Source organism: Rhinopithecus roxellana, chromosome 3 (genome assembly GCF_007565055.1).
Source record: "Rhinopithecus roxellana isolate Shanxi Qingling chromosome 3, ASM756505v1, whole genome shotgun sequence".
NCBI lineage: Eukaryota > Metazoa > Chordata > Mammalia > Primates > Cercopithecidae > Rhinopithecus > Rhinopithecus roxellana.
Genome location: NC_044551.1, coordinates 52814698 through 52840242, shown reverse-complemented (window position 1 = coordinate 52840242; position 25545 = coordinate 52814698). Strand labels below are relative to the sequence as shown.

Below are 25545 nucleotides of genomic sequence, written 5' to 3'. Positions count from 1 at the left end.
GATCACCTGAGGTCAGGAGTTCGAGATCAGCCTGACCAACATGGTAAAACCCTGTCTCTACTAAAAATAATAATTAAAAAAAACAAAAAACAACAACAAAAAAATAAACTAGCCAGGCGTGGTACAAGAGCGAAACTCCCTCTCAAAAAAGAAAAGAAAAAGAATGTGGGATTCAACAATAGCAAAATTATTCTGTTTTTCTAAAGTACATTCAGAGTTATACTTATGTGGGTTAAATAGCTTGAATTGAACATATCTTCAAATCTAAGTCGAATATGTTATCAAATTTAAATTATTTTAAAATATAAAGTTTTTATTGGAATAGAAAAAAATGCAACTGAAACATAAGTGCATGGCTCAACATATGATCCCAATCTCTTAAGGAAGCAAATTAAATAACCTCTGCCAAATTATACAATTCTTTGAAATATGGAAAAATATTTTTTTCACGAGTTTCACATATTTAATCATACTAAGTATATTTGAATTATAAGACAGCCTGTTCTAATGTAAGTAAATGTACAATAGTCAGTTAAATGCAATTTGTCATACACTAACATGCACAAATATTTATTCCCATAAGCAGAGCTGACCTAGGGCCACTTAAAATGTGAGGGACAATTAAGCTTTAAATGTTCATATAAATCTTATGGCTTTGTGTACATTTTGATCCTTTTTTATATTTAAAGATGTTTAGGGAAAATGGGAAAAATGCTTTTGGTAGGTTGTCATTTAGTAACTTGCATTTGAAAATCTTCTCCCGGAAGTAAAGAGAGAGGGAATTCAATGTTTACTGAAAATGTATGTGCCACTGTTTTCTTCATGTCATTCTGAGGCAACTGTTAAATTCCAAATAGCAGCATATTCACATAAACATAATCAAATATATAGTTTGGAGAAAGAAAAAGTTGATCCTAATCAGAAAATTGTACATACCGTATAGCTTAATGTTTCCCTAAGGTATGAAAAATGACTTACATGGAACCTTGAGAAATGTACCAAAGAGGACATGTAAATAATGAAGGAACTTCCGTAGTTACTATATTATGGGATTATGTTTAACCACACAATACAGAAGGCTAAATAAAAATGATTCAAAAATTTCCAAAATATTCTGCATACTTGTGCATATCTTTCTACGTATATTTTGGACAATGTTCATAATAAGAGGAAATATAATTTGTACAGCACATCTTGATAGTCTTGCTCATACAAGATGATTGCAAGCATTGCATTTCCTTTAGTAACTGTCTCTAGGATACATTTTTCATTTTTCCTAATTTGAATATTTTCTACCTCCAAGCAGTAGCAGCAGCTCTCATAAACAAGTTTGTCAGCTAAGATTTCTCTTAAAATTTGCCCAAGAGCATATTACATGTACATTTCTTGTTTAAAGAGATGCTTCTGAATAAATTCAATGAAAGTTATTTGTACATATGGCTCAATTTTAAATACAAGCTATTCACAGATCATAACACAGTAGCATCAAACTGACTTTGAATGCTGATTTGCAAGATGTTTGTGAGTATATAAGAATAAAGCCTACTACATATAAGGTCAAAGCAGAAACCACATAGATAAATAAATATGTGTACATATGTTCACCTTCATTGTCCTTCAGAGTGAAGTTTGGATTTACAGGCAGGTGTTCATCAAGAAAGAAGTTAAACCTTGGCCCATTGGCAAAATCATCTTTATCAGTGGCACTGATGGTGTGAATAACCTAAAGAAAAGACAAACAGTAAACAGTAAATTTAATTTTACTTGTTCTCTTGATTTTAATTACATTGTATTCTTTCTGCTAAAAAATATTTTTAGAAGATCTTTTCTTCCAAATTGAGTTATTTTTTTCAAATTCAGGTCATAAAACAATGAATTAAATTGCTCTATCCTACATTTGATTTTAGGAAAAACATGGTATATAATTTCTAAACATTCATCACACTTTATTTTCTAGCAATGCACACACATTGATTTTATGTTTTCCTTAATCGGCCATGGTACTGTGGGGTCAATTCGATGCAATGTTTTCACATGAACACCTGTTGGAGGAGAAATAAAATATTGTTTGCACAAATATAAACATCCCAGTGTTGATTCAGAACAGCTGATCAGTGTATGTTGGTCTAAGTAGTAAATGCAAGAACAGTGGAGTCTTGGTTTTATTATTTTTCAAGAGGCCTTTAAGATCATGATCTAGTCCCTATATATTACAGACGAGGAGCCTGAATCCTGGAAGGATGGTGATGTGCCCCAAATCTCTAAAATAATGGCAGAGGCAAAACAAGACCCTCAGTGATTTACGAATAACTTCTCCTCTCTAGTGCTCAGGAGAAAGCAATTCTTCAGAATCTGGACTTAATGTACACTAAAAAGCAGAGTAAGTTAGAATTTATGGTGGCCCAAGAGAAGAACATGAATTTCAATAAGTGTGGCCAGTCTGCTCTTAAAAAATAAATATCAAAATAAACAGACAAAAATATATTTTCCTCTTTTGAAAATTATTATTGTAATGCTTAGGTGTCTTCATTCAACCCTTTCCTTAGAAAAACAAGAAACAAAGAGGGAGAAGATAGTGCTATGAAAATAGTATTTCCTGCTTCTGACATACAATGTGTCCGTTTTAGAAACTAATATCATTTCTTAGAACATTATACTTAATTTCAACCAGTTCAATATTTTACAAGGGAGGTAATTCACCAAAGAATATCACAGTTAAAACCTAAATTTCTCTCCATGTTCTGAACCCATTAGTTTGTAAGAAAGATGAGGAGGAAAATAAAAGTACTGAGAAGTGGGGGTGAGTGAGAGTAAAACCAGAAAAGCCTATGTTTTCATGAAGTGACAGTGAAGAAAGTACTTGAGGATATAAAAAGGGATCAACTTCCTCATTATGTTTACTGGGCTCACTCTTTCACCTCCTTTCCATCACTGCTCGAAAGATACATGTTTAGCAAGATCCTATGTGCTCCTTACCCCTGCCTCCATCTCCAAATAAGTCTCTATCCTTCTCCATTTCCCTCCATATTTATTTATAAGCTGAAAATCTTATTGTTTTCTTTTTTCATTTGAAGTACAACTAGTCTCTGTATAGACTATTTTTCCCCTTGTTTGCACTTGGAGTCGGGGGATACATTGATGGATAATCAGATACATTGTGACCATTCCAATGCTGCCTCATCTGAGGAACATACCTACAATGGCTACACATTAGTTACTTAATATACAATTGAAATAAAATGTCAATATTTTAAGTTTTTTAAGAGTTAAAAAAGTAAGCAGGCATCACATACTCCATCACTTCCTCCCATACATACAAATACATAATGTTACCTCTCCTTTTTCCCCTTTTTTATAAAACAAATGTTCTCTCTCCTTGCTCTTGAATTTTAGTGATTCTCCAGTGCGTGACCCTATTTTCTCCACCATACCTCATAACATACTGATACATTTGCAAGTTTACTTTTTATCCAGAACAAAAAAGTTTTCAGCAGAAGAGTTACAAGATCTGATTTTTGGATTAAAAGGATATCACAGTCTGACTACTATTAATACATACGTTGAGAATAAACTATAGTTTATTTTTATCCAATAATAGAATTTTGGATTAGGTTGGTGAAGAACATTTCCTTTGAGTTAACTGAGCTAGTTTATGGTTTCTGTTATCACTGCTGTGGGATTATTGTTTTATTTATTATTCATTTCAAAGTTAGTATATAAATCATTTTAATTATTTCTTAATATTTTTACAAATAGGAGCTTACTATATCTGTTAAATGCTGATATAATTCATATTCTATTGTGTTTGTAAGGCATCTTTTTCACTTTTTTACAGATGATTTTAAATGCAAATTGAACAGAAAGCTCACACATGACAATTGTGTTCTTTTAAGAGAGAAACTCCTGGTCTCTACATAAAAAATGAGGATTTGATTATCATGTTTTGTTTAACAATGTCCCAATCATCTGGAACTCTTATAGAATTGTTGATAATGTATCTAAGCTTAAATTTTTATTAATCATATTTCTGAAAAAAAAATGTTGCCAAAACCTAGAACGTTAGTCTGACTTCGTCCAAAATTCTGTCATATTTGCTTGGTCTGTGCTCTGTAGTGGTATATTCAATTTTTCTGTTTTACAAATCACCTTGTCTCTTTCATTAGGTAATAGAATTTGCATTCATTGTTACCTTAGACTTTCTTTAGAAAAAATACTTGAGAAGTTAACATATTTATGATTTTTAGAAGTTATAAACTTCTGGCAGATATCTAGATAATTGCCAGGCTTCCATCATCAGTATTTTCTATCTGTTTGTCAAAATTGTGATTTATAGGCACTGTGTTACCTTGCTATCTCTTTGTACAATTGCTTTAGTAATGTAAAATCCCTAACAATCTTTTTTGATTCCTGTGTCTTCAATAGAACACAAATGTTATTTATCATATTTACATGATCTAATTAGTGCATAGAATGTTTATTTATTTTGAAAGATATCAAATAAATGATATTACAAATTTAGTCTACATTACAAAAGCAAAGGTTAAAAAAAATAGACAGTTGCTATTTATAAATAATTACCAGGGAGTATTTTTGATATCTACAAATAAATGTATCCACTTTTAAAAATATACTTTCAATTGTATGTTAATACTAGAGTACTTTATTAGGGAAAAGTCAGTATCACAAATATATAAAATTTTTCTAATCTAATACCTTAATGTTAGATTTGGCAAATGAAATTGCTTGGCTTAAGCATTTTATATTTTAAAAAGAAAGTTCTTTCTTTTCTTTCTTTCTTTCTTTTTTTTTTTTTTTTTTTTTGGCAGAGACTCACTCTGTAACCCAGGCTGGGGTACCAGAAGCTCAGCCTCTCAATCTCAGCTCACTGTAACCCTCACCTCCTGGGTTCAAGTGATTCTCGTGTCTCAGCCACCGAGTAGTTGGGATTACAGGTGTGAGCCACCATGCCCAACTAATTTTTGTATTTTTGGTGGAAATAGGGTTTTGCCACGTTGGCCAGGCTGGTCTAGAACCCCTGGCCTCAAGTGATCTGCCCGCCTTGGCCTCCTAAAATACTGGGATTACAGGTGTGAGCCACCATGCCTGGCCAAGAATGTTCTTAACTCAGAAATAGAAAAACAAATACCATATGTTCTCACTTATAAATGGAAGCTAAACAATGGGGACAAATGAACAGAAAGACGAAAATAATAGACAATAGGGACTCCAAAAGGGCAGAGAGTGGGAAGGGGCGAGGGTTGAAAAATAACCTGTTGAGCACAATGTTCACTTTTTGAGTAATGCATACACTAGAGGCTCAATCAATCCCAGCACTTTGGGAGGCCAAGGCGGGCGGATCATGAGGTCAGGAGATCGAGACCATCCTGGCTAACACAGTGAAACTCCGTCTCTACTAAAAATACAAAAATTAGCTAGGTGTGGTGGCGGGCGCCTGTAGTCCCAGCTACCTGGGAGGCTGAGGCAGGAGAATGGTGTGAACCTGGGAGGCGGAGCTTGCAGTGAGCCAAGATCCCGCCACTACACTGCAGCCTGGGTGACAGAGCGAGACTCCATCTCAGAAAAAAAAAAAATGCCCATGTAACCTCTCAATCAAAAAAAATTTTTTTTAAAGACATAGTATCCTGTTTAATCAATGCATCTGCTTCACAATATAATCTTTAATAGTATCTCCATACATTTATTTGATAACATCAACTTTTGTTATTTAAATGAGCTTGATTTTTGACAGTAAAGAATCTCTATTGACCTAGTTAATTTTTTCATGCAAAGTTATATGGTTAATAATTGTATGTGGTGGAAGCATATAATGTTATGCAACAAAATTTCTTTTATGTGTTATTTTTGTATGTTCATTTACAATAAAAGAAGGAATACATAGGAAATTTAATATGCATAAAATAGAATAGACTCCCTTTATTTTTTCAATGTTTCTACTTTAGGCATATCTAATTTTTTCTTAATTCATTCTACTTTGGGAACTGTCTTCAAATTTCATGCATGCATGCCTTTCTTTTTAATATTTTTCTCGGGCAATATACTTAAAAGATTTTTTTTTTCAGAACAGGAAAATATATTAACTTAGAGAACTATATTGTTGCAGGTTACATTAGTATCACAATTTACCTGAACTCTGCTGTTACATGGGGCTTAAACTTTCATAAAAAGCCAATCTCTTTGCCATAGCTACATTCTGATACGTTTAGATGTGCAGCATTCATAATAGAAATATCCGTAATTCTAAGAGCAATTGTCATTGAAAGAGGAACTGTCACACAGCCTGGCAATACAAATACACTTCAGAAAACTGATTTCACCAATTGTTGTTTAAATAGAGTTTCTTATTCCAACTCTGCATCAGAATGCATCGGATTTCTTCAGAAGTGTTTTCAATATATGGCTAAAGGAGTCAAACACTACGAAACTAAAGAACACAGATTTGGGCCTTTTCACTCTGTAATGGGTTAATCACACAAGTAGAGCACATACACCGGTAATGATTTGTCTAAATGTGAGTGCCACAAGCTACACTTTCAAACAATCTTTTCTTCCATCAATTAAAGCTTAAATTTATTTTGGTGGAAGAGGTGAAAACAAATACACAAGCAACAGCATAATAAGTTCAGTTATCTTATGATCACATCTAAAATCGTTCAGTGGTAAAGGCAACAATGATAGCTAAATGTATAGTATTTTAAAGTGCAAAAAGGAGTAACCACATAATCAACTAACAAAACTTAATCAAAATATTAGAAGTGTAGTAATGTCAAATGCTAAGTGTAGTAATTACCTTTTCGATATGGTTAGGTTTTGTGTCCCCACTAAAATCATGTTGAATTATAATCCTTATAATCCCCATAATCCCCACACGTCAAAGGAGAGACTAGGTAGAGGTAATTGGATCATGCGGGTGGCTTTCTCCCATGCTGTTCTCCTGATAGTGAGTTCTCAGGAGATATGATGGTGATGGTGGTGTTGTCGTTTGTTTTGTTTTGTTTTTTGAGATTGAGTTTTCCTCTTGTTGCCTAGGCTGGAGTGCAGTGGTGTGATCTCAGCTCACTACGATTTACACCTCCTAGGTTCAAGTGATTCTCCTGCCTCAGCCTCCCAAGTAGCCGGGATTACAGGCACCCACCACCATGCCTGGCTAATTTTTTGTATTTTTAAAGAGATGGAGTTTCGCCATGTTGGGCAGGCTGAACTCCTGACCTCAGGTGATCTGCCTGCCTTAGCCTTCCAAAGTGCTGGGATAACAGGCATGAGCCAACACACCTGGCCAATCTGATGGTTTTATAAGCAGCTCATCCCCCATCTCTCAGAACTTCTCTTTCCTGCAGGATTGTGAAGAAGGTGCCTTGCTTCCCCTTGGCTTTCCCCCATGATTTTAAGTTTCCTAAGGCCTCCCTAGCCATGCTGAACTGTGAGTCAATTAAACGTCTTTCCTTTATACATTACCATGTCTCAAGCAGTTCTTTATAGTAGTATGAAAATAGACTAATACAGTAAATTGGTACCATGCAGCGTGGGGCACTGATATAAACATACCAAAAAAATGTCGAATTGACTTTGGAACTGGATAAGAGGGAAAGATTAGAACAGTTTGGAGGGCTTAGAAGACAGGAAGATGTGGGAAGGTTTGGAACTTTCTAGAGACTTGTTGAATGATTTCGAACAAAATGTGGATGGTGATATGGCAAATGAAGTCCAGGCTGAGGATGGAGAAGAGGAACCTGTTGGAAACTGGAATAAAAGTGACTCTTGCTATGCTTTAGCAAAGAGACTGCTGGCATTTTGCCCCTGCTCTAGGGATCTGTGAAACTTTGAAGTTGAGAGAGATGACTTAGGGTATCTAGTGGAAGAAATTTTTAATAGCAACGTGTTCAAGATATAACCTGGGTGCTCTTAAAATCATTCAGTTTTATGCATTTCAAAGGGATGGTTTAAATTCGGAACTTATGTTTTAAAGGGAAGAAGAGCATAAAAGTTTGGAAAATTTGAAGCCTGACAATGCAATAAAAAAGAACAACCCATTTTCTGAGGAGAAATTTAAGCTGGCTGCAGAAAGTTGCATAAGTATCAAGGAGCTGTATGTTAATCACCAAGACAATGGAGAAAATGTCTCCAGGGCATGTCAGAGGTCTTCATGGCAATCCCTCCCATCAGGAACCTAGAGGCCTAGGAAGAAAAACTGGTTTTGTGGGCCAGCCCAGGACCTTGCTGCTTTGTGCAGGACTTGGTGCCTTGCATCCAAGCCACAGCTAAAAGGGGCCAATACACAGCTCAGGCCATTGCTTCAGAGGGTGCAAGCCCCAGCCTTCGTGGCTTATATGTGGTATTGGGCCTGCAAGTGCTCAGAAGCCAAGAATCGAAGTTTGGGAACCTCCACTTAGATTTCAGAGGATCTAAGAGAATGCCGGGATGTCCAGCAGAAGTCTGCTGCAGGGCTGGAGCCCTCAAGGAGAATGGCTACTAGGGCAGTGTGGAAGGGAAATTTGGGGTTAGAGCCCCCACAACAGAGTCCCCAATGGGGCACTGCCTAGTGGGGCTGTGAGAAGAGGGCCACTGTTATTCAGACCCCACAATGGTAGATCCACCAACAGCTTACACTGTGTGCCTGGAAATGCTGCAGACACTCAATGCCAGCTCTTTAAAGCAGCCAGGAAAAGGGCTGTATCCTGCAAAGCCAATGGAGCTGAGCTGCCTAAGGTTGTGGGAGGCTACCTCTTGCATCAGCATGACCTGGATGTGAGACATGGAGTAAAGGGAGATCATTTTGGAGCTTTAACATTTGACTGCACTGCTAGATTTTGGACATGCCAGGGGCCTGTAGCCCCTTCCTTTTGGCCAATTTCTCCTATTTGGAATGGGTGTATTTACCCAATGCCTGTAGACCCATGGTACCTAGGAAGTGACTAACTTGCTTTTGATTTTATAGGCTCATAGGCAGAAGGGACTTGCCTTGTCTCAGATGAGACTTTGGACTTGGACTTTTGGGCTAATGCTGGAATGAATTATAACTCTGGGGGACTGTTGGGAAGGCATAATTGGTTTTGAAATGTGAAAGGGACATTAGATTTGAGAGGGGCCAGGGTAGAATGATATGGTTAGGCTTTGTGTCACCACCCAAAACTCATCTTGATTTATAATCCCCATATATCAAGGGAGAGATTAGGTGGAGGTAATTGAATCATGGGTATGGTTTCCCTCATGCTGTTTTTGTGATGGTGAGTGAGTTCCAAGGACATTCGATGGTTTTATAAGGGGCTCTTTCCCCATCACTCAGCACTTCTCCTTCTTGTTGCCTTGTGAAGAAGCTACCTTGCTCCCCCTTTGCCTTCCGCCATGAGTGTAGACTTCCTAAGGTGTCCCCAGTCAAGATGAACTGTGAGTTCATCTTTCCTTTATAAATTACCCAGTCTCAGGTAGTCCTTTATAGCAGTATGAAAATGAACTAATACACTTTTGAAAATAAGTAACAAATGAGTTTCCTCAGGACTCCCCAGTCATGATGCTCTGTGAGTTCATCTTTCCTTTATAAATTACCCAGTCTCTAGAAGTCCTCTTTCCTTTATAAATTACCCAGTCTCCGGAAGTCCTTTATAGCAGTATGAAAATGAACTAATACACTTATGAAAATAAGTAACAAATACATAAAGAAAGGAGGAATACTATATAAATAAATAGTTAATGAGACTTACCAAAGAAAAAGCAAGTTGTCAGAGACACATCCCTCTCCAAAAAGTATCAAATAGAATAAGAATAAGGTAACTGAATGCACAGAATAAGGTAAATCATATTTAGAGGAAAGAATAAGATATGCATAGAATAAGATAACTCATATTTAAAGGAGTTTGAAACTTATTTAGTCCTATACTTATAGAATTTCAGTCTTGGAAGGGCCCTGAAATTCTGACATTTGTCTTTTCTTTGGAGATGAAGAAAGCACCTGTTAATGTGAAATAATATCATTTCTTAGACCTGCTGTAGAGCTTTTGCAGTCAATGCAGAGGGTAAAACAGAGGACCCATAACAGCAATGTCACATTGAGAATGGAGCAAGTCCTAGGGAGAATGGATAAGTGAACCTATCTCATGAGAAAGTGGTGGAAAATATCAGAGGTCAACAGAAAAATTCAAGGTCATAGGCCAGAAAACTGAGCCCAGAGTTTTAAATTTGGGAGCAGATGTTCACATATAGAGAAAATAAGTATCAATTGAGCCAAGAGCAAGGGCTGGGTGTTATTGGCCCAGATTTGCAGCAGACTACATAGGTAGCATTGGACTAGCAACCATTGTTGTGCCACATTATGAGAATATACTTTAACCTTAAAGCTTTGAAATGACATTGAAATTTAAAAATAAAATTTACATGCTTATTTAAATGAATTTTTAAAACTATAATTAGTCACAAAACAATGTCTGATGCAAACATAAGCCCATGCTTGGTTATTTACATCACATTTCAAATGACATTTTTAATTTACCAATTTTAGATCTCTGAGTAATCTAAACATCATGGAAATAGCCGGGCATGGTGGCTCACGCCTATAATCCCAGCACTTTGGCAGGCCGAGGCAGGTGGATCAACTGAGGTTGGGAGTTCATGACCAGCCTGACCAACATGGAGAAACCCTGTCTCTACCAAAAATACAAAATTAGCCAGGTGTGGTGGTGCATGCCTGTAATCCCAGCTACTCGGGAGGCTGAGGCAGGAGAATTGCTTGAACTCAGGAGGTGGAGGTTGTGGTGAGCTGAGATCATGCCACTGCACTCCAGCCTGGGCAACAAGAGCGAAACTCTGTCTCAAAAAAAAAAAAATATATATATATATATATGTATCATGGGAATAAAGATTCACTGAGGCAAAGGACCTAAGTTTTAAGAGTTGCCTTCTAGAGAGAAAGCAGTTGAGTGCTAACAAGTGTAACATTTATTCTTAGGCGTCTTATTTTTAATGTGATGGAAAATGGTCTACTGTTTCAAGTTAATTTTCTAATCGTTTGTGGTATGAGAAGTCCAAATAACATGTTTACATTGACCTGTTATTTAGCAAATTTGCTAATTTCATTAAAAAATTCTACCCGTGTATAGCAGCATTGTCACTGTTGTTGCTGTTATTAATGGGTGTTGAATTTTCACAAATGCTTTGGATTCTCCTGATTAGGTAGGTTTTTATTTTTCATCATCTCATTTTAAAATACTATTCTTTTTTGCTTTACATGGTTTACAAATATTTTATTTATGACATTTATTATATCTGTGATTGTGGAGAGAATAACTATAATTCCACTTTTACCTTTTGATGTTAAGGCTACGTTGGCATCACAAAATGTGTAAAAAAAATGGTCCTACCACCCTTTTCGGAACTCTTGAATGCCTTTTACAATTATTCTCATGATCTTTCTTAAATTTTTAGTAGAATTCACCATTAAAGGCAAGAGAAGAGAATTTATTTGTGGAAAGGAAAGGTTTTTATTTATATATTTAATGAATTTAATAAATACAACCTTAATCAGTCTCAGTCCTTATTATTATTATTATTATCATCATCATCATTATTATTTTTGAGATGAAGTCTCACTTTGTCACCCAGCCTGGAGTGCAGTGGCATGATCACAGCTTGCTACAGATCTGACCTCCAGGGCTCAAGGGATCCTCCCACTCAAGCCTCCCAAGTAGCTGGGATTATAGGCATGAGCCACCAAGCCTAGCTAAATCTATTCTTGTGTCAGCTCTGACAAACTGACACAAGAATAGATTTTTCTAAAAATATATGCATTATGTCTAAACTTTCAAATTTTAGTAAAATATGACATTGTCATACACAATTGGCTTTTGATATCTGTAGGATCTATAGTTATCACCTTTTGATTTTTTCCTAATATTCCTCATTTGTTCTATTTCTCTCTCTTTTGTCTTTAACAGCTGACCAGGGACTTGTCTGTCTTTTCAAATAACTAAGCTGTGAACTTTTGAATGTTTTCTTTTGATTCATTTCATTACATTCATCTCATAAATTGTTATTCTATTTCATTTTGACTAAATTTACTTATTTTTCCAACTTCTTAAGAATGATGCTTAGGCTTTCAAATGCATTATTTTATCTTCTTTATTATATGCATTTAAAATTATAAATTTCCTGTTAGTTATGGCTGAACCGTTTCCTAGAAATTTTGATATGGACTTATTTACATTACCATTTCATGTAACTAGTTTATTCATTTAAGTTTGTTTTTCTTCATGGAATCTTTGTTTACTTAGAAATGCATTCCTTTATTTGCAATATGTATTTTGTTTTTGTTTTTGTTTTATTATACTTTAAGTTCTAGGGTACATATGTACAACGTGCAGGTTTGTTACATATGTATACATGTACCATGTTGGTTTGCTGCACCCATTAATTCATCATTTACATTAGATATTTCTCCTAATGCTATCCCTCTCCCATCTCCCCACCCCATGACAGGCCCCAGTGTGTGATGTTCCCCACCCTGTGTCCAAGGGTTCTCATTGTCCAGTTCCCACCTATGAGTGAGAACATGCAGTATTTGGTTTTTTTCCTTGCGATAGTTTGCTCAGAATGACAGTTTCCAGCTTTATCCACGTCTGTACAAAGGACATGAAGGCATCTTTTTTATGGTTACATAGTATTCCATTGTGTATATGTTTCACATTTTCTTAATCCAGTCTATCAATGATGGACATTTGGGTTGGTTCCAAGTCTTTGGTATTGTGAACAGTGCCACAATAAACACACATATGCATAAGTATTTACAGTAACACAATTTATAATCCTTTGGGTATATACCCAGTAATGGGACCACTGGGTCAAATGTTATTTCTAGTTCTAGATCCTTGAGGAATTGCCACACTGTCTTCCACAATGGTTGAATTCGTTTATACTCCCATCAACAGTGTAAAAGGTTCCTATTTCTCCACATCCTCTACAACACTTGTTGTTTCCTGAATTTTTAATGATCGCCATTCTAACTGGTGTGAGATGGTATCTCATTGTGGTTTTGATTTGCATTTCTCTGATGAGCAGAGATGATGAGTATTTTTTCATGTGTCTATTGGCTGCATAAATGTCTCTTCATATCCTTTGACCACTTTTTTTTTTTTTTGAGACAGTCTCGCTCTGTCACCAAGATTGGAGTGCAGTGGCACAATCTCGGCTCACTGCAAACTCCGCCTCCTGGGTTCACGCTATTCTCCTGCCTCAGCCGCCAAAGTAACTGGGACTACAGGTGCCCGCCACCATGCCCAGTTAATCTTTTTTTTTTTTTTTTTTTTGCTTTTTAGTAGAGATGGGGTTTCACCGTGTTAGCCAGGATGGTCTTGATCTCCTGACATTGTGATTCACCCACCTCGGCCTCCCAAAGTGCTGGGATTATAGGCATGAGCCACTGTGCCTAGCTCTTTGCCCCTTTTTGATGAGGTTGTTTGATTTTTTCTTGTAAATTTGTTTAAGTCCTTTGTAGATTCTGGATATTAGTCCTTTGTCAGATGAGTAGATTGCAAAAATGTCCTCCCATTCTGTAGGTTGCCTGTTCAATCTGATGGCAGTTTCTTTTGCTGCGCAGAAGCTTTTTAGTTTAATTAGATCTCATTTGTCTATTTTGGCTTTTGTTGCCATTGTTTTTGGTGTTTTAGTCATGAAGTCCTTGACCATGCCTGTGTCCTGAATGGTATTGCCCAGGTTTTCTTCTAGGGTTTTTACAGTTTTAGGTCTAACATTTAAGTTTAATCCATCGTGAATTAATTATTCTATAAGGTGTAAGGAAGGGATCCAGTTTCAGCTTTCTACATATGGCTACCCAGTTTTCCCAGCACCATTTATTAAACAGAGAATCCTTTCCCCATTTATTGTTTTTGTCAGGTTTGCCAAAAATCAGATGGTTGTAGATGTGTGGTGTTATTTCTGAGGCATCTGTTCTGTTTCATTGGTCTATATCTCTGGTTTGGTACCAGTACCATGCTCTTTTGGTTACTGTGGCCTTGTAGAATAGTTTGAAGTCAGGTAGCATGATGCCTCCAGCTTTGTTCTTTTTGATTAGGATTGTCTTGGCAATGAGGGTTCTTCTTTGGTTTCATATGAACTTTAAAGTAGGTTTCTCCAATTCTGTGAAGAAAGTCATTGGTAGCTTGATGGGGATGGCATTGCATCTATAAATTACCATGGGCAGTATGGCCATTTTGGTGATATTGATTTTTCCTATCCATGAGCATGGAATGTTCTTCCATTTGTTTGTATCCTCTTTTATTTCATTGAGCAGTGGTTTGTAGTTCTCCTTGAAGAGGTCCTTCACATCCCTTGTAAGTAGGATTCCTAGGTATTTTATTATCTTTGTAGCAATTGTGAATGGGAGTTCCCTCATGATTTGGCCCTTCATCTGTTATCAGTGTATAGGAGTGCTTGTTATTTTTGCACATTGATTTTGTATCCTGAGAATTTGCTGGAGTTGTTTATCAGCTTAAGAAGATTTCGGGCTGAGACGATGGGGTTTTCTAAATATACAGTCATGTCATCTGCAAACAGGGACAATTTGACTTCCTCTTTTCCTAATTAAATATCCTTTATTTTTTTCTCTTACCTGATTGCCCCCTGGCCAGAACTTCCAACACTATGTTGAATAGGAGTGGTGAGAGAGGGCATCCCTGTCTTGTGCCAGTTTTCAAAGGGAATGCTTCCAGTTTTTGCCCGTTCAGTATGATATTGGCTGTGAGTTTGTCATAAATAGCTCTTATTATTTTGAGATACATTCCATCAATACCTAGTTTATTGAGAGTTTTTAGCATGAAGGGCTGTTGAATTTTATCAAAGGCCTTTTCTGCATCTATTGAGATAATCATGTGGTTTTTGTCTTTGGTTCTGTTTATGTGATGGATTACATTTATTGATTTGCATATGTTGAACCAGCCTTGCATCCCAGGGATGAAGCCAACTTGATCTTGGTGGATAACCTTTTTGATGTGCTGCTGGATTCAGTTTGCCAGTATTTTATTGAGGATTTTTGCATTGATGTTCATCAGGGATATTGGTCTAAAATTCTCTATTTTTGTTGTGGCTCTGCCAGGCTTTGGTATCAGGATGATGCTGGCCTCATAAAATGAGTTAGGGAGGATTCCCTCTTTTTCTATTGATTAGAATAGTTTCAGAAGGAATGGTACCAGCTCCTGTTTGTACCTCTGGTAGAATTTGGCTGTGAATCCATCTGGTCCTGGACTTTTTTTGTTAGTAGGCTATTAATTATTGCCTCAATTTCAGAGCCTGTTATTGGTCTATTCAGGGATTCAGCATCTTCCTTGTTAGTCTTGGGAGGGTATATGTGTGCAGGAATGTATCCATTTCTTCTAGATTTTCTAATTTATTTGCATAGAGGTGTTTATAGTATTCTCTGATGGTAGTTCGTACTTCTGTGGCATTGGTGGTGATATTCCTTTTATCATTTTTTATTGTGTCTATTTGATTCTTCTCTCTTTTCTTCTTTATTAGTCTTGCTAGTGGTCTAACAATTTTGCTGATCTTTGAAAAAAAAAAAAATCTCCTGGATTCAGTGAATTTCTGAAGGGTTTTTTGTGTCTCTATCTCCTTCAGTTCTGCTCTGATCTTAGTTATTTCTTCCCTTCTGCTAGCTTTTGAATTTGTTTGCTATTGCTTCTCTAGTTCTTTTCATTGTGATGTTAGGGTGTTGATTTTAGATCTTTCCTGCTTTCTCTAGTTCTTTTCATTGTGATGTTAGGGTGTTGATTTTAGATCTTTCCTGCTTTCTCTTGTGGGCATTTAGTGCTATAAATTTCTTTCTACACACTGCCTTAAATGTGCCACAGAGATTATGGTACGTTGTGTCTTTGTTCTCATTGGTTTCAAAGGACATCTTTATTTCTGCTTTCATTTCGTTGTTTACACCCAGTAGTCATTCAGGAGCAGGTTGTTCAGTTTCAATGTAGTTGTGCGGTTTTGAGTGAGTTTCTTAATCTTGAGTTCTAATTTGATTGCACTGTGGTCTGAGAGACAGTTTGTTGTGATTTCTGTTCTTTTACATTTGCTGAGGAGTGCTTTACTTTCAACTATGTGGTCAATTTTGGAATAAGTACGTTGTGGTGCTGAAGAATTTATGTTCTGTTGATTTGGGGTGAAGAGTTCTGTAGATGTTTATTAGATCTGCTTGGTGCAGAGCTGAGTTCAAGTCCTGAATATCATTGTTAACCTTCTGTCTCATTAATCTGTCTAATATTGACAGTGGGGTGTTAAAGTCTCCCATGATTGTTGTGTGGGAGTCTAAGTCTCTTTGTAGGTCTCTAAGGACTTGCTTTTTGAATCTGGGTGCTCCTGAATTGGGTGCATATATATTTTGCATAGTTAGATCTTCTTGTTGCATTGATCCCTTTACCATTATGTAATGGCCTTCTTTGTCTCTTTTGAACTTTATTGCTTTAAAGTCTGTTTTATCCGAGACTAGGATTGCAACCTCTGCTTTTTTTTGCTTTCTATTTGCTTCATAGATGTTCCTCCATGCCTTTATTTTGAGCCTATGTGTGCCTCTGCACATGATATGGGTCTCCTGTATGCAGCACACTGATGAGTCTTGACTCTTTATCCAATTTACCAGTCTATGTCTTTTAATTGGGGAATTTAGCCCATTTACATTTAAGGTTAATATTGTTATGTGTGAATTTGATCCTGTCTTTATGATGTTAGCTGGTTATTTTTCCTTTAGTTTATGCAATTTCTTCCTGGCATCCATGGCCTTTACAATTTGGCATGTTTTTGCAGTGGCTAGTACAGGTTGTTTAGTGCTTGCTTCAGGAACTCTTGTAAGGCAGGCCTGGTGGTCACAAAATCTCTCAGCATTTGCTTGTCTGTAAAGGATTTTATTTCTCCTTCACTTATGAAACTTAGTTTGGCTGGATATGAAATTCTGGATTGAAAATTTTTTCCTTTAAGAATGTTGAATATTGGTCCCACTCTCTTGTGGCTTGTAGAGTTTCTGCCGAGAGATCCACTGTTAATCTAAAGGGCTTCCCTTTGTGGGTAACCTTACCTTTTTCCCTGGTTGCCCTTAACAATTTTTCCTTCATTTCAACCTTGGTGAAACTGACAATTATGTGTCTTGGGGTTGCTCTTCTCAAAGAGTATCTTTGTGGTGTTCTCTGTATTTCCTGAATTTGAATGTTGCTCTGCCTTGCTAGGTTGGGGAAGTTCTCCTGGATAATATCCTGAAGTGTGTTTTCCACTTAGTTCCATTCTCCCTGTCACTTTCAGGTATACCAATCAAACGTAGATTTGGTCTTTTCACATAGTCCCATATTTCTTGGAGGCTTTGTTCATTACTTTTTACATTTTTTTCTCTAAACTTCTCTTCTCGCTTCATTTCATTCATTTGATCTTCAGTCACTGATACCCTTTCTTCCACTTGATCAAATCGGCTACTGAAGCTTGTGTGTGTATCACATGGTTTTCATGCTATGGTTTTCAGCTCCATCAGGTCATTTAAAGTGTTCTCTACACTGTTTATTCTAGTTAGTCATTTGTCTAATCTTTTTTCAAGGTTTTAGCTTCCTTGCGGTGGGTTTGAACATCCTCCTTTGGCTCAGAGAAGTTTGTTATTACCGACCTTCTGAAGCCTACTTCTGTCAATTCATGAAATTCATTCTCTGTCCAGCTTTGCACCATTGCTAGCGAGGAGCTGTGATCCTTTGGAGGAGAAGAGATACTCTGGTTTTTAGAATTTTCAGTTTTTCTGCTCTGGTTTCTCCCAATCTTTGTGATTTTTATCTACCTTTGTTCTTTGATGATGGTAACCTACAGATGGGGTTTTGGTGTGGATATCCTTTTTGTTGATGTTGATGCTACTCCTTTCTGTTTGTTAGTTTTCCTTCTAACAGTCAGATCCCTCAGCTGCAGGTCTGTTGGAGCTTGCTGGAGGTCTACTCTAGACCCTGTTTGCCTGGGTATCACCAGCAGAGGCTGTAGAACAGCAAATATTGCAGAACAGCAAATATTGCTGCCTGATCCTTCCTCTGGAAGCTTCGTGTCAGAGGGGCACCCAGCTGTATGAGGTGTCAGTCAGCCCCTACTGGGAGGTGTCTCCCCGTTAGGCTACACAGGGGTCAGGGACTCACTTGAGGAGGCAGTCTGTCCGTTCTCAGAGTTCAGACATTGTGCAGGGAGAATCATTGCTCTCTTCAGAGCTATCGGACAGGGACATTTAAGTCTGCAGTAGTTTCTGCTGCCTTTTGTTCAGCTATGCCCTGCCCCTAGAGGTGGAATCTACAGAGGCAGGTAGACTTTGTTGAGCTGCGGTGGGCTCCACTCAGTTCGAGCTTCCAGGCCGTTTTGTTTACCTACTGAAGCCTCATCAATGGCAGACGCCCCTCCCCCATCAGGCTGCCAGACTGCTGCGCTAGCTGTGAGTAAGGCTCCGTGGGCATGGGACCCACTGAGCCAGGTGCAGGATATAATCTCCTGGTGTGCCGTTTGCTAAGACCATTGGAAAAGCGCAGTATTAAGGCGGGGACATCCTGATTTTCCTGGTACAGTCTGTCACGGCTTCCCTTGGCTAGAAAAGGGAAAACCCCCAACCCCTTGCACTTCCTGGGTGAGACAATACCCCATCCTGCTTTGGCTCACACTCCATGGGCTGTCTGACTAGCCCCAATGAGACAAACAAGGTACCTCAGTTGGAAATGCAGAAATCACCCATCTTCTGCATCAGTCATGCTGGGAGCTGCAGAACTGATCTGTTCCTATTTGGCCATCTTGGCAGGTCTTAGGTTACTTAGGTTACTTAGAAGTACATTCCTTTATTTGCAATATGACTTTTTAAGAAATAACTTTTAATTATCATCTAGCTATACTTATTGTAATAAAGAAAAATGAGGCCGATTTTGTACATTATTCAATCTTGTGTTGTGGCGCAGCAGACGGTGTACTTTTGGTCAGTATTTTGTGCAAATTTTGAAAGAATGCATCATCTGAAGTTGGCATATTTGTCTATCAGTAAATTTTTATAACCATAATGTTTAATTTTTAATATTACTCAAATTTGATGTGAATATTCTTTCAGTTACTTGGAAAAGTGTATAAAATCTCTCAATTCAAAAATACTTTGATTTGCTTATTTAGAGGCAGGATTGACAAGTACATATACATTTAAAATTGCTATTTCTACCCAGTGTACAGACTATGTTTATCATAATGAAGTTTGCCTTTTTACATGTGATGTTTTTCCTTTGATAATTTTTATGTGTGTGTATAATTGCATAGGGATATTGATAAAGTTTCCATTAGAAATATGTGTATAATTTCCTGTATTTTTTCTTTCAATTTTTTTCTCTCATATTTATAATACACCTCTTATAAGAAACACCTAATTGACTTTTAAGTCTATTCTGATAACAGGCACCATTTAATTTGAATATTTAAGTGGTTTTATTTTAATATAAACACTGAAACACACTTTATATATTTTACATTTGTTCATGGTATTTTCCACTTGTTCTATATAAATTTTTGTCTCATGTTTTGTTTTATGAAGTTCCACTAACATTACCCATTCAAATATTAAGTAATAAAATCTTTATTGTCCTTGTTTAATGAGATGAAACTATATTTCTACAGCAAATATGAAAAACTGTCACTCTAACTTTGAGTTTTACAAACTTCATGCAAATTTCAGGATTATTTTGGCACTATTACATTAGTTATAATCTTCATATTTTGTTAGAATTTACATTTAGCTTGGAAATGTGTCATTCTAGAATCCTTGAACATACATTCTGTGTGAAATACTTTAAAAAAAATCTTTGTACTGTAACATATAGAAAACCATACACAGTAATTTTTCAAGTAATTGAGTTATTCTAATGTTAATGAATATTTTATAAACATAATTAAAATCAGGAATTAGAGCTTTAAACTTTGCCTTCTTTGGGATTAAGTATTTTTTAAAATTCCAATTTCTATCAGCTTCTTAGTTACATGTTCTTTTACTAATTTGATTGGTTAATTTATAAATTACAAAATACATTTGCAACTTATAAATTTTATTATAAATTAATAGATTATCAATTTCCTCAAATGTTAGGAATTTAAAATATTTTAACTTCCCTTATCTCTTTCCTTTTTTATTATTTCTTAGACTATGTATACTCTCTATATTTTAAATCCTAGAAACCTTTCATTTGATTGCTTAGTTATTAATCATTTAGTTCTGCTTTGTTCTTTAATGTGTCTTGCCAATAGAGTTACTTTTGTTTTTACTCAAGAAAAGCTTTAATGGTGTTTCTGACTTATGCTAAATAATGTTCACATTTTTGTTTGCCTAAATATGAGCTTTATTTGACTTTACTTTTGAGGAATATATTTGGTAGAAAAATCATATATGACTGTCAGTTATTTCCTAGTAGCTCTACAATAAAGTTTTCCAGCTTTAATTTTTCCTCATGAAAATCTGATTTATTATTGTCCTTTTGAAGGTATTTTTTAAAATTTTTAATTAAAACTTCTATTTTGAGGTAATCGAAGATTTATAGGTAATTGTAAGAAATAATATTGAGAGATCTTATATATCTTTACCTACTTTCTCCCACAGGTAACATCTTGCAAAACAATGTCACAACCAGGATATTGACATTGATAAGAAGAACATACAAGCATTTCCATCACCATAAGGATAGCTCCTGCTGCCATGTTATGGCCACACCCACTCCTCTTCATCTTTACCCTTGCACCCAGCCTCTAGGAACTAATAACCTGTTCTCTATTTCTATAATTTTGTTACGGTAAAAATGCTATTTCAATGAAATTATACTTCATGGAAACTTTGGACATTGGCTCTTTTATTCACTCAGAACAATTTTCTAGAGATTCATCCAGGTTATTGCATGTATTAATTATTCATTCCTTTTCTTTGCTGAAACGTATTTCATGCTATGAATTTACCGCAGTTTGCTTAATCGTTCATCTATTGAAGGATGTCTGTGTTGGTTCCAGTCTGGATTTATTATAAATAAAACTGCTATAAATAATTTTGTACATTTGTTGTATAAATATAAAATTTCATATCTCTGTGGAAAATGCCCAAGAATATAGTTCTGAATTTTATGATAATTGCAAATTTAATTTTTTATGAAACTGTCAAAATATGTTCCCGAGTAGTAGTGCCATTTTACACTTTCACCAATGATGCAGAAATGACCTAATTTCTACACAATTTACCACAAAGTTTAGCTTTTATGATAGGCCTGTAGTGATATCACATTGTAGTTTTAATTTCTATTTACCCAATGTAAATAGAAATAAATTTTTAAAAAGATGTGGAATACCTTTGCATATGCTAGTTGGCTCTTTCTATGTCCTTGTCAGTAAATGTCTGTTCTTGCATTTTGCCCATTTTCAAATTGAATTTTATCTTCTGTTTTTATTGTTGAGTTTTGAAACCTTTTTATAAAAACAAACTATAGGCCTAAAAGTAGAAACTCCGTAGTTTGTCTTTTTATCATCTTAACAGATTTTAAGAGCAAAACTTTTAAATTTTGATGATATTCAATTTATCACTGTTTCCTTTTATGACTCATGCTTTTGGTGTCAAGTCAAAGAATGCTTTGCCTCATCTTAGGTCCTGTGATTTTGATAGTGGTATCATATCTTTTTTTCTGTTGCTGCTTCTAATTTGCTAAAGTTTTACTTTAATGCACTGAGGTAAATTTAGCTTTGTAGGCAGTATGCTTGGTGGTTTTGTTTCTCTTAAGTTTATTGAGTGTTTGACTTGATATTTCCATCAATTTGGAATAACTTTCCACTATAATCATCTTAAATATTTTTTCAGTCCCATTCTTTCTCTCATATGCCTCTGAGAATTGAATAACTTGTATGTTAGACTTGCATGTCCCATATGTCTCTCATATTCTTATTTATATTTTATCTTTTCATGCTTCAACATGGCTTTTTTATTCTGATCTACTTTCCAGTTCCCTTATTTTCTCTTGCACCATGTCTAAGTTGCTGTTATTACCAACAATTGAGCTACTGTATTTTCTTAAATTTAAATTTTCCAATTCCATTATTTCCTCTTTCACTATGTCTAAGTTGCTGTTATTACCAACAATTGAGATACTGTATTTTCTTAAATTTAAATTTTCCTTTAGAATGTTTAACATTTTTTTCATCAATTGTGATTTTATAATGTATTTCAAGAACATTATGTTAGGATGTATGCATCTATTTTTAATAGACTTGAAAGAAAATTTGATATATATTTAATAATGTATTTATACTATAAAATTACTTATTGGTTTTAAAATCATTGCATAGTAAAATACTTAAGCATATAAAATAATAATCTTAATATTTTAAGTGAATAAATTATATAAACCATATAATGCTTTCAAATATGACTTTACTTTGTCCTTATTCATATTTATAATTTTCTCATGGGAAATATTAAATTAATTAAGTAGAAGGCCATATCAGCCTGAGGCTATCACTGTATTTTTAGTTTTTGTGTAACAAAATGCTACCTAGGTTTGTTTGATGGTTAATATTGAGTGTCAACTTCATTGGACTGAAGGATGCAAAGTATTGTTCCTCAGGGGTCTGTGAGGGTGTTACCAAAGGAGATTAACATTCGAGTCAGTGGACTGGGAGAGGCAGATCCACCCTCAATCTGGGTGGGCACAACCTAATCAGCTGCCAGACAGGCTAGAATAAAACAGGCAGAAGATGGAAGAGCAGACTTGCTGAGTCTTCCGGCCTTCATCTTTTTCCCGTGCTGGATGCTTCCTGACCTCGAACATCGGACTCCGTGCTCTTCAGCATTTGGATTCTTGGACTTCACACCTGTGGTTTGCCAGGGGATCTCAGTCCTTTGGCTGCAGGCTGAAAGCTGCACTGTTGGTTTCCCTAATACTGAGGTTTAGGGAATCAGACTGGCTTCCTTGCTCCTCAGCTTGTACACGGCCTACTGTGGGACTTCACCTTGTGATGGTGTGTGAGTCAATACTCCTTAATAAACTCCCTTTCATATATGTATCTATCCTATTAGTTCTGTCTCTCTAGAGAACTCTAACACATTATGTCAACTAAAAGAAACCTAATTTAGGAATATAATTTTAGAAACAAACAGCTGGGTTTCAGGCAATTACAAGACAGCCAATTGGTCACTTTAGGCCCAAATAAAGCAAACACCTAGCTGTAGCCAGTCAGGTAATTTCTCTACTTGGCTTCTGCGTTCAGCCTTTGAAAGCCTGTCACTCACGATGCTGGATGGAGCTCTTTAAACTTCTTCTGATTCTGAGTGCAGCCCAATTTCTTACTCATTCTTTGCTTAAATAAACCCTTTTAAATGTATTATGTCTAGAGTTTTTGTTTTATTTTAACAACAGTGAACATGAAAAAAGCTTTATGTTACAAAGCCAGCCATTCAGATATACATATATTTTTCCCTGACAGTATTAAAAATAAATAGGTAATGATTACTTTAGCAAGCCTCACTGATTGTCCTTCATACACAAATACAAAAAAGGATGCTTCTCAGGAGTATAATTTCAGCACAAGTTTCAAAATGACTTGGCATCATTTGGGAAGGGATACTCATTCTTGTTCACTACAGATAATAATAGAGTACTTTTGACTCAGAAAGGGTATATTTTGACCTATACCCTTTGAATGCACACCTTCCTGTAATCCCTCCCCCTTCAGTGTGGGTATGACCTGTGTCTTGGTTCTGACAAACAGAATATGGCAAATGTGTTGATGTGTCACTCACTTGATTATATTACATTATATGAGGCTGTTTTGCCTGCAGGCTTGCTCCTCTTATTTGCTTGATGAAATAACTGGACATATTGGGGAGGTCCAAATGGCAAGCAACTGCTGGTGGTATCTCAGAGATATGGGCAGCCTTGAGGAATAAAGGAAAGTCTTGACTTTTTCAGGTCTGTATCAGAGAGAAACTGAATGCTCCCAACAGCCCTATGAACTTGGAAGAGATCCCCAAGCCTCGGGCGAGAAAACAGCCCTAACAGACACCTTGATTATAGTCTTGAGAGACCTCTGCAAAGACCCAGCTAAGCCATGCACAAATTTCTGACCTATAGAAACTGTGAGATAATAAATACTTTTTGTTTTAAGTTGCAGGTTTTGTGTAATTGCTTATACAGCAGAAAAACAAATACACAACCCCTTTCAGCCTCCTACTTGCTCTATTTGCTATAGGCAACCAGCCTTCCAAATTGCCTTGCTTCTTTAAGTAGATGCCACACAACAACCAGCCTCTTGCCCCACGTTTCAGATTCATCTTCACTCTCACCACCTTATTAATACATATATACTCTTCATGTTTTTAACATTGAATCATCGTTTAGTATCAGCATCACTCAATCATCATTCCTGTGTCACTCCTGCAGATCCTCCAAAATAGACAGAGCTATCCCTCTGACACAATCAAGTCCATCAGCCTCATTAAGAGAAACACATTTGCTATTTCCACCTCATTTAAAGTAGGGTTGGACATAAAGCATTCAATATCATTTTATTGGTATAATTTGTGCAGCATTCATGAATGAATTCATTTTTCTGAGTTACATTTCGGATCCAAAGAAAATTCAATTGCTATGATTCTCCAAAAATTATTTGGTACTTAAAATAAAGCTTTATGAAATTATTTTCACTGAGCACAAAATTACACTGTGGGCTTTGGGGGATTATGCCTAAGAATAATAAAAATAAAGCTGCTTGCATTTATTCCATTCAAATGAGGAGGAAGGAAACAATTAACTTACCTGGCCAGGCTTAGAATTTTCACAGACAACAATATCATATTCCCTGGCAAGTTCGGGTGGATTGTCGTTGACATCCAGAACTCTAATACCCACTGTGACATGGCTCAGCAAATCAGGATTATCTGAAAAATACACAGGAATGTATTTAGTATTTCCATGCACACTTTAGAGGCTCGGTTTAAAACAAATCTCTTTAATACTGCAGCTTGTCACTGGTTCCATATGCTGCAGCAGGACTTTTGGCAAACGACAACTTTATGAAGGTGCTCTTTGCTAGAACTCATTAACTTACAGGAAAATGGCAAATGAATACCATGGCATGACATGAATGCTAAAATGATATTTTGTCATATCAAGGAAATTACACGTTATCAGGAACTTGAGTGGGAGAAAGTTGTCAGAATTCATTGTATGCTGTCAGAGTCTACAGGATGAACAATTGGTTTCATCATTAATCTAAGAAAAACACAGTAGCTAGTAAAAAATAATCACATAATCTTTAAAAATGTCTAATGTTCAAATCTACCTAAACTCAAAGAAAACAAAAAATAAATTTATTTACACAAAGGATCATTTTCTTATGGCAGGATATATGTAGTGTGTGATGTTGAGTCACACTTGTGGAAAATAAAGAATAATTGAAATCAAAATTTAGCATGAGAGTCAACAAGAAATTGACATGTAACTGGGAGATACCAAAATATATTCAATAATTGCAAGTCCATCTTAAATCAAGTATTTT

At 36.0% G+C, this 25545-nt stretch overlaps 1 protein-coding gene across 9 annotated transcripts in view; it reads right to left on the bottom strand.

The window, feature by feature from the left end:
- Positions 1–25545, bottom strand: part of CDH18 (cadherin 18) — a 1132251-nt gene that overhangs the window by 30602 nt on the left and 1076104 nt on the right. For all 9 annotated transcript variants that reach the window (XM_030927840.1, XM_030927845.1, XM_030927844.1 and 6 more), the window contains 2 exons: positions 24804–24925; positions 1606–1723 (listed from right to left, as the gene is read on the bottom strand). In XM_030927840.1, the coding sequence (XP_030783700.1) occupies positions 1606–1723; positions 24804–24925 (240 nt within the window). The remainder of the gene's footprint in view (positions 1–1605; positions 1724–24803; positions 24926–25545) is intronic.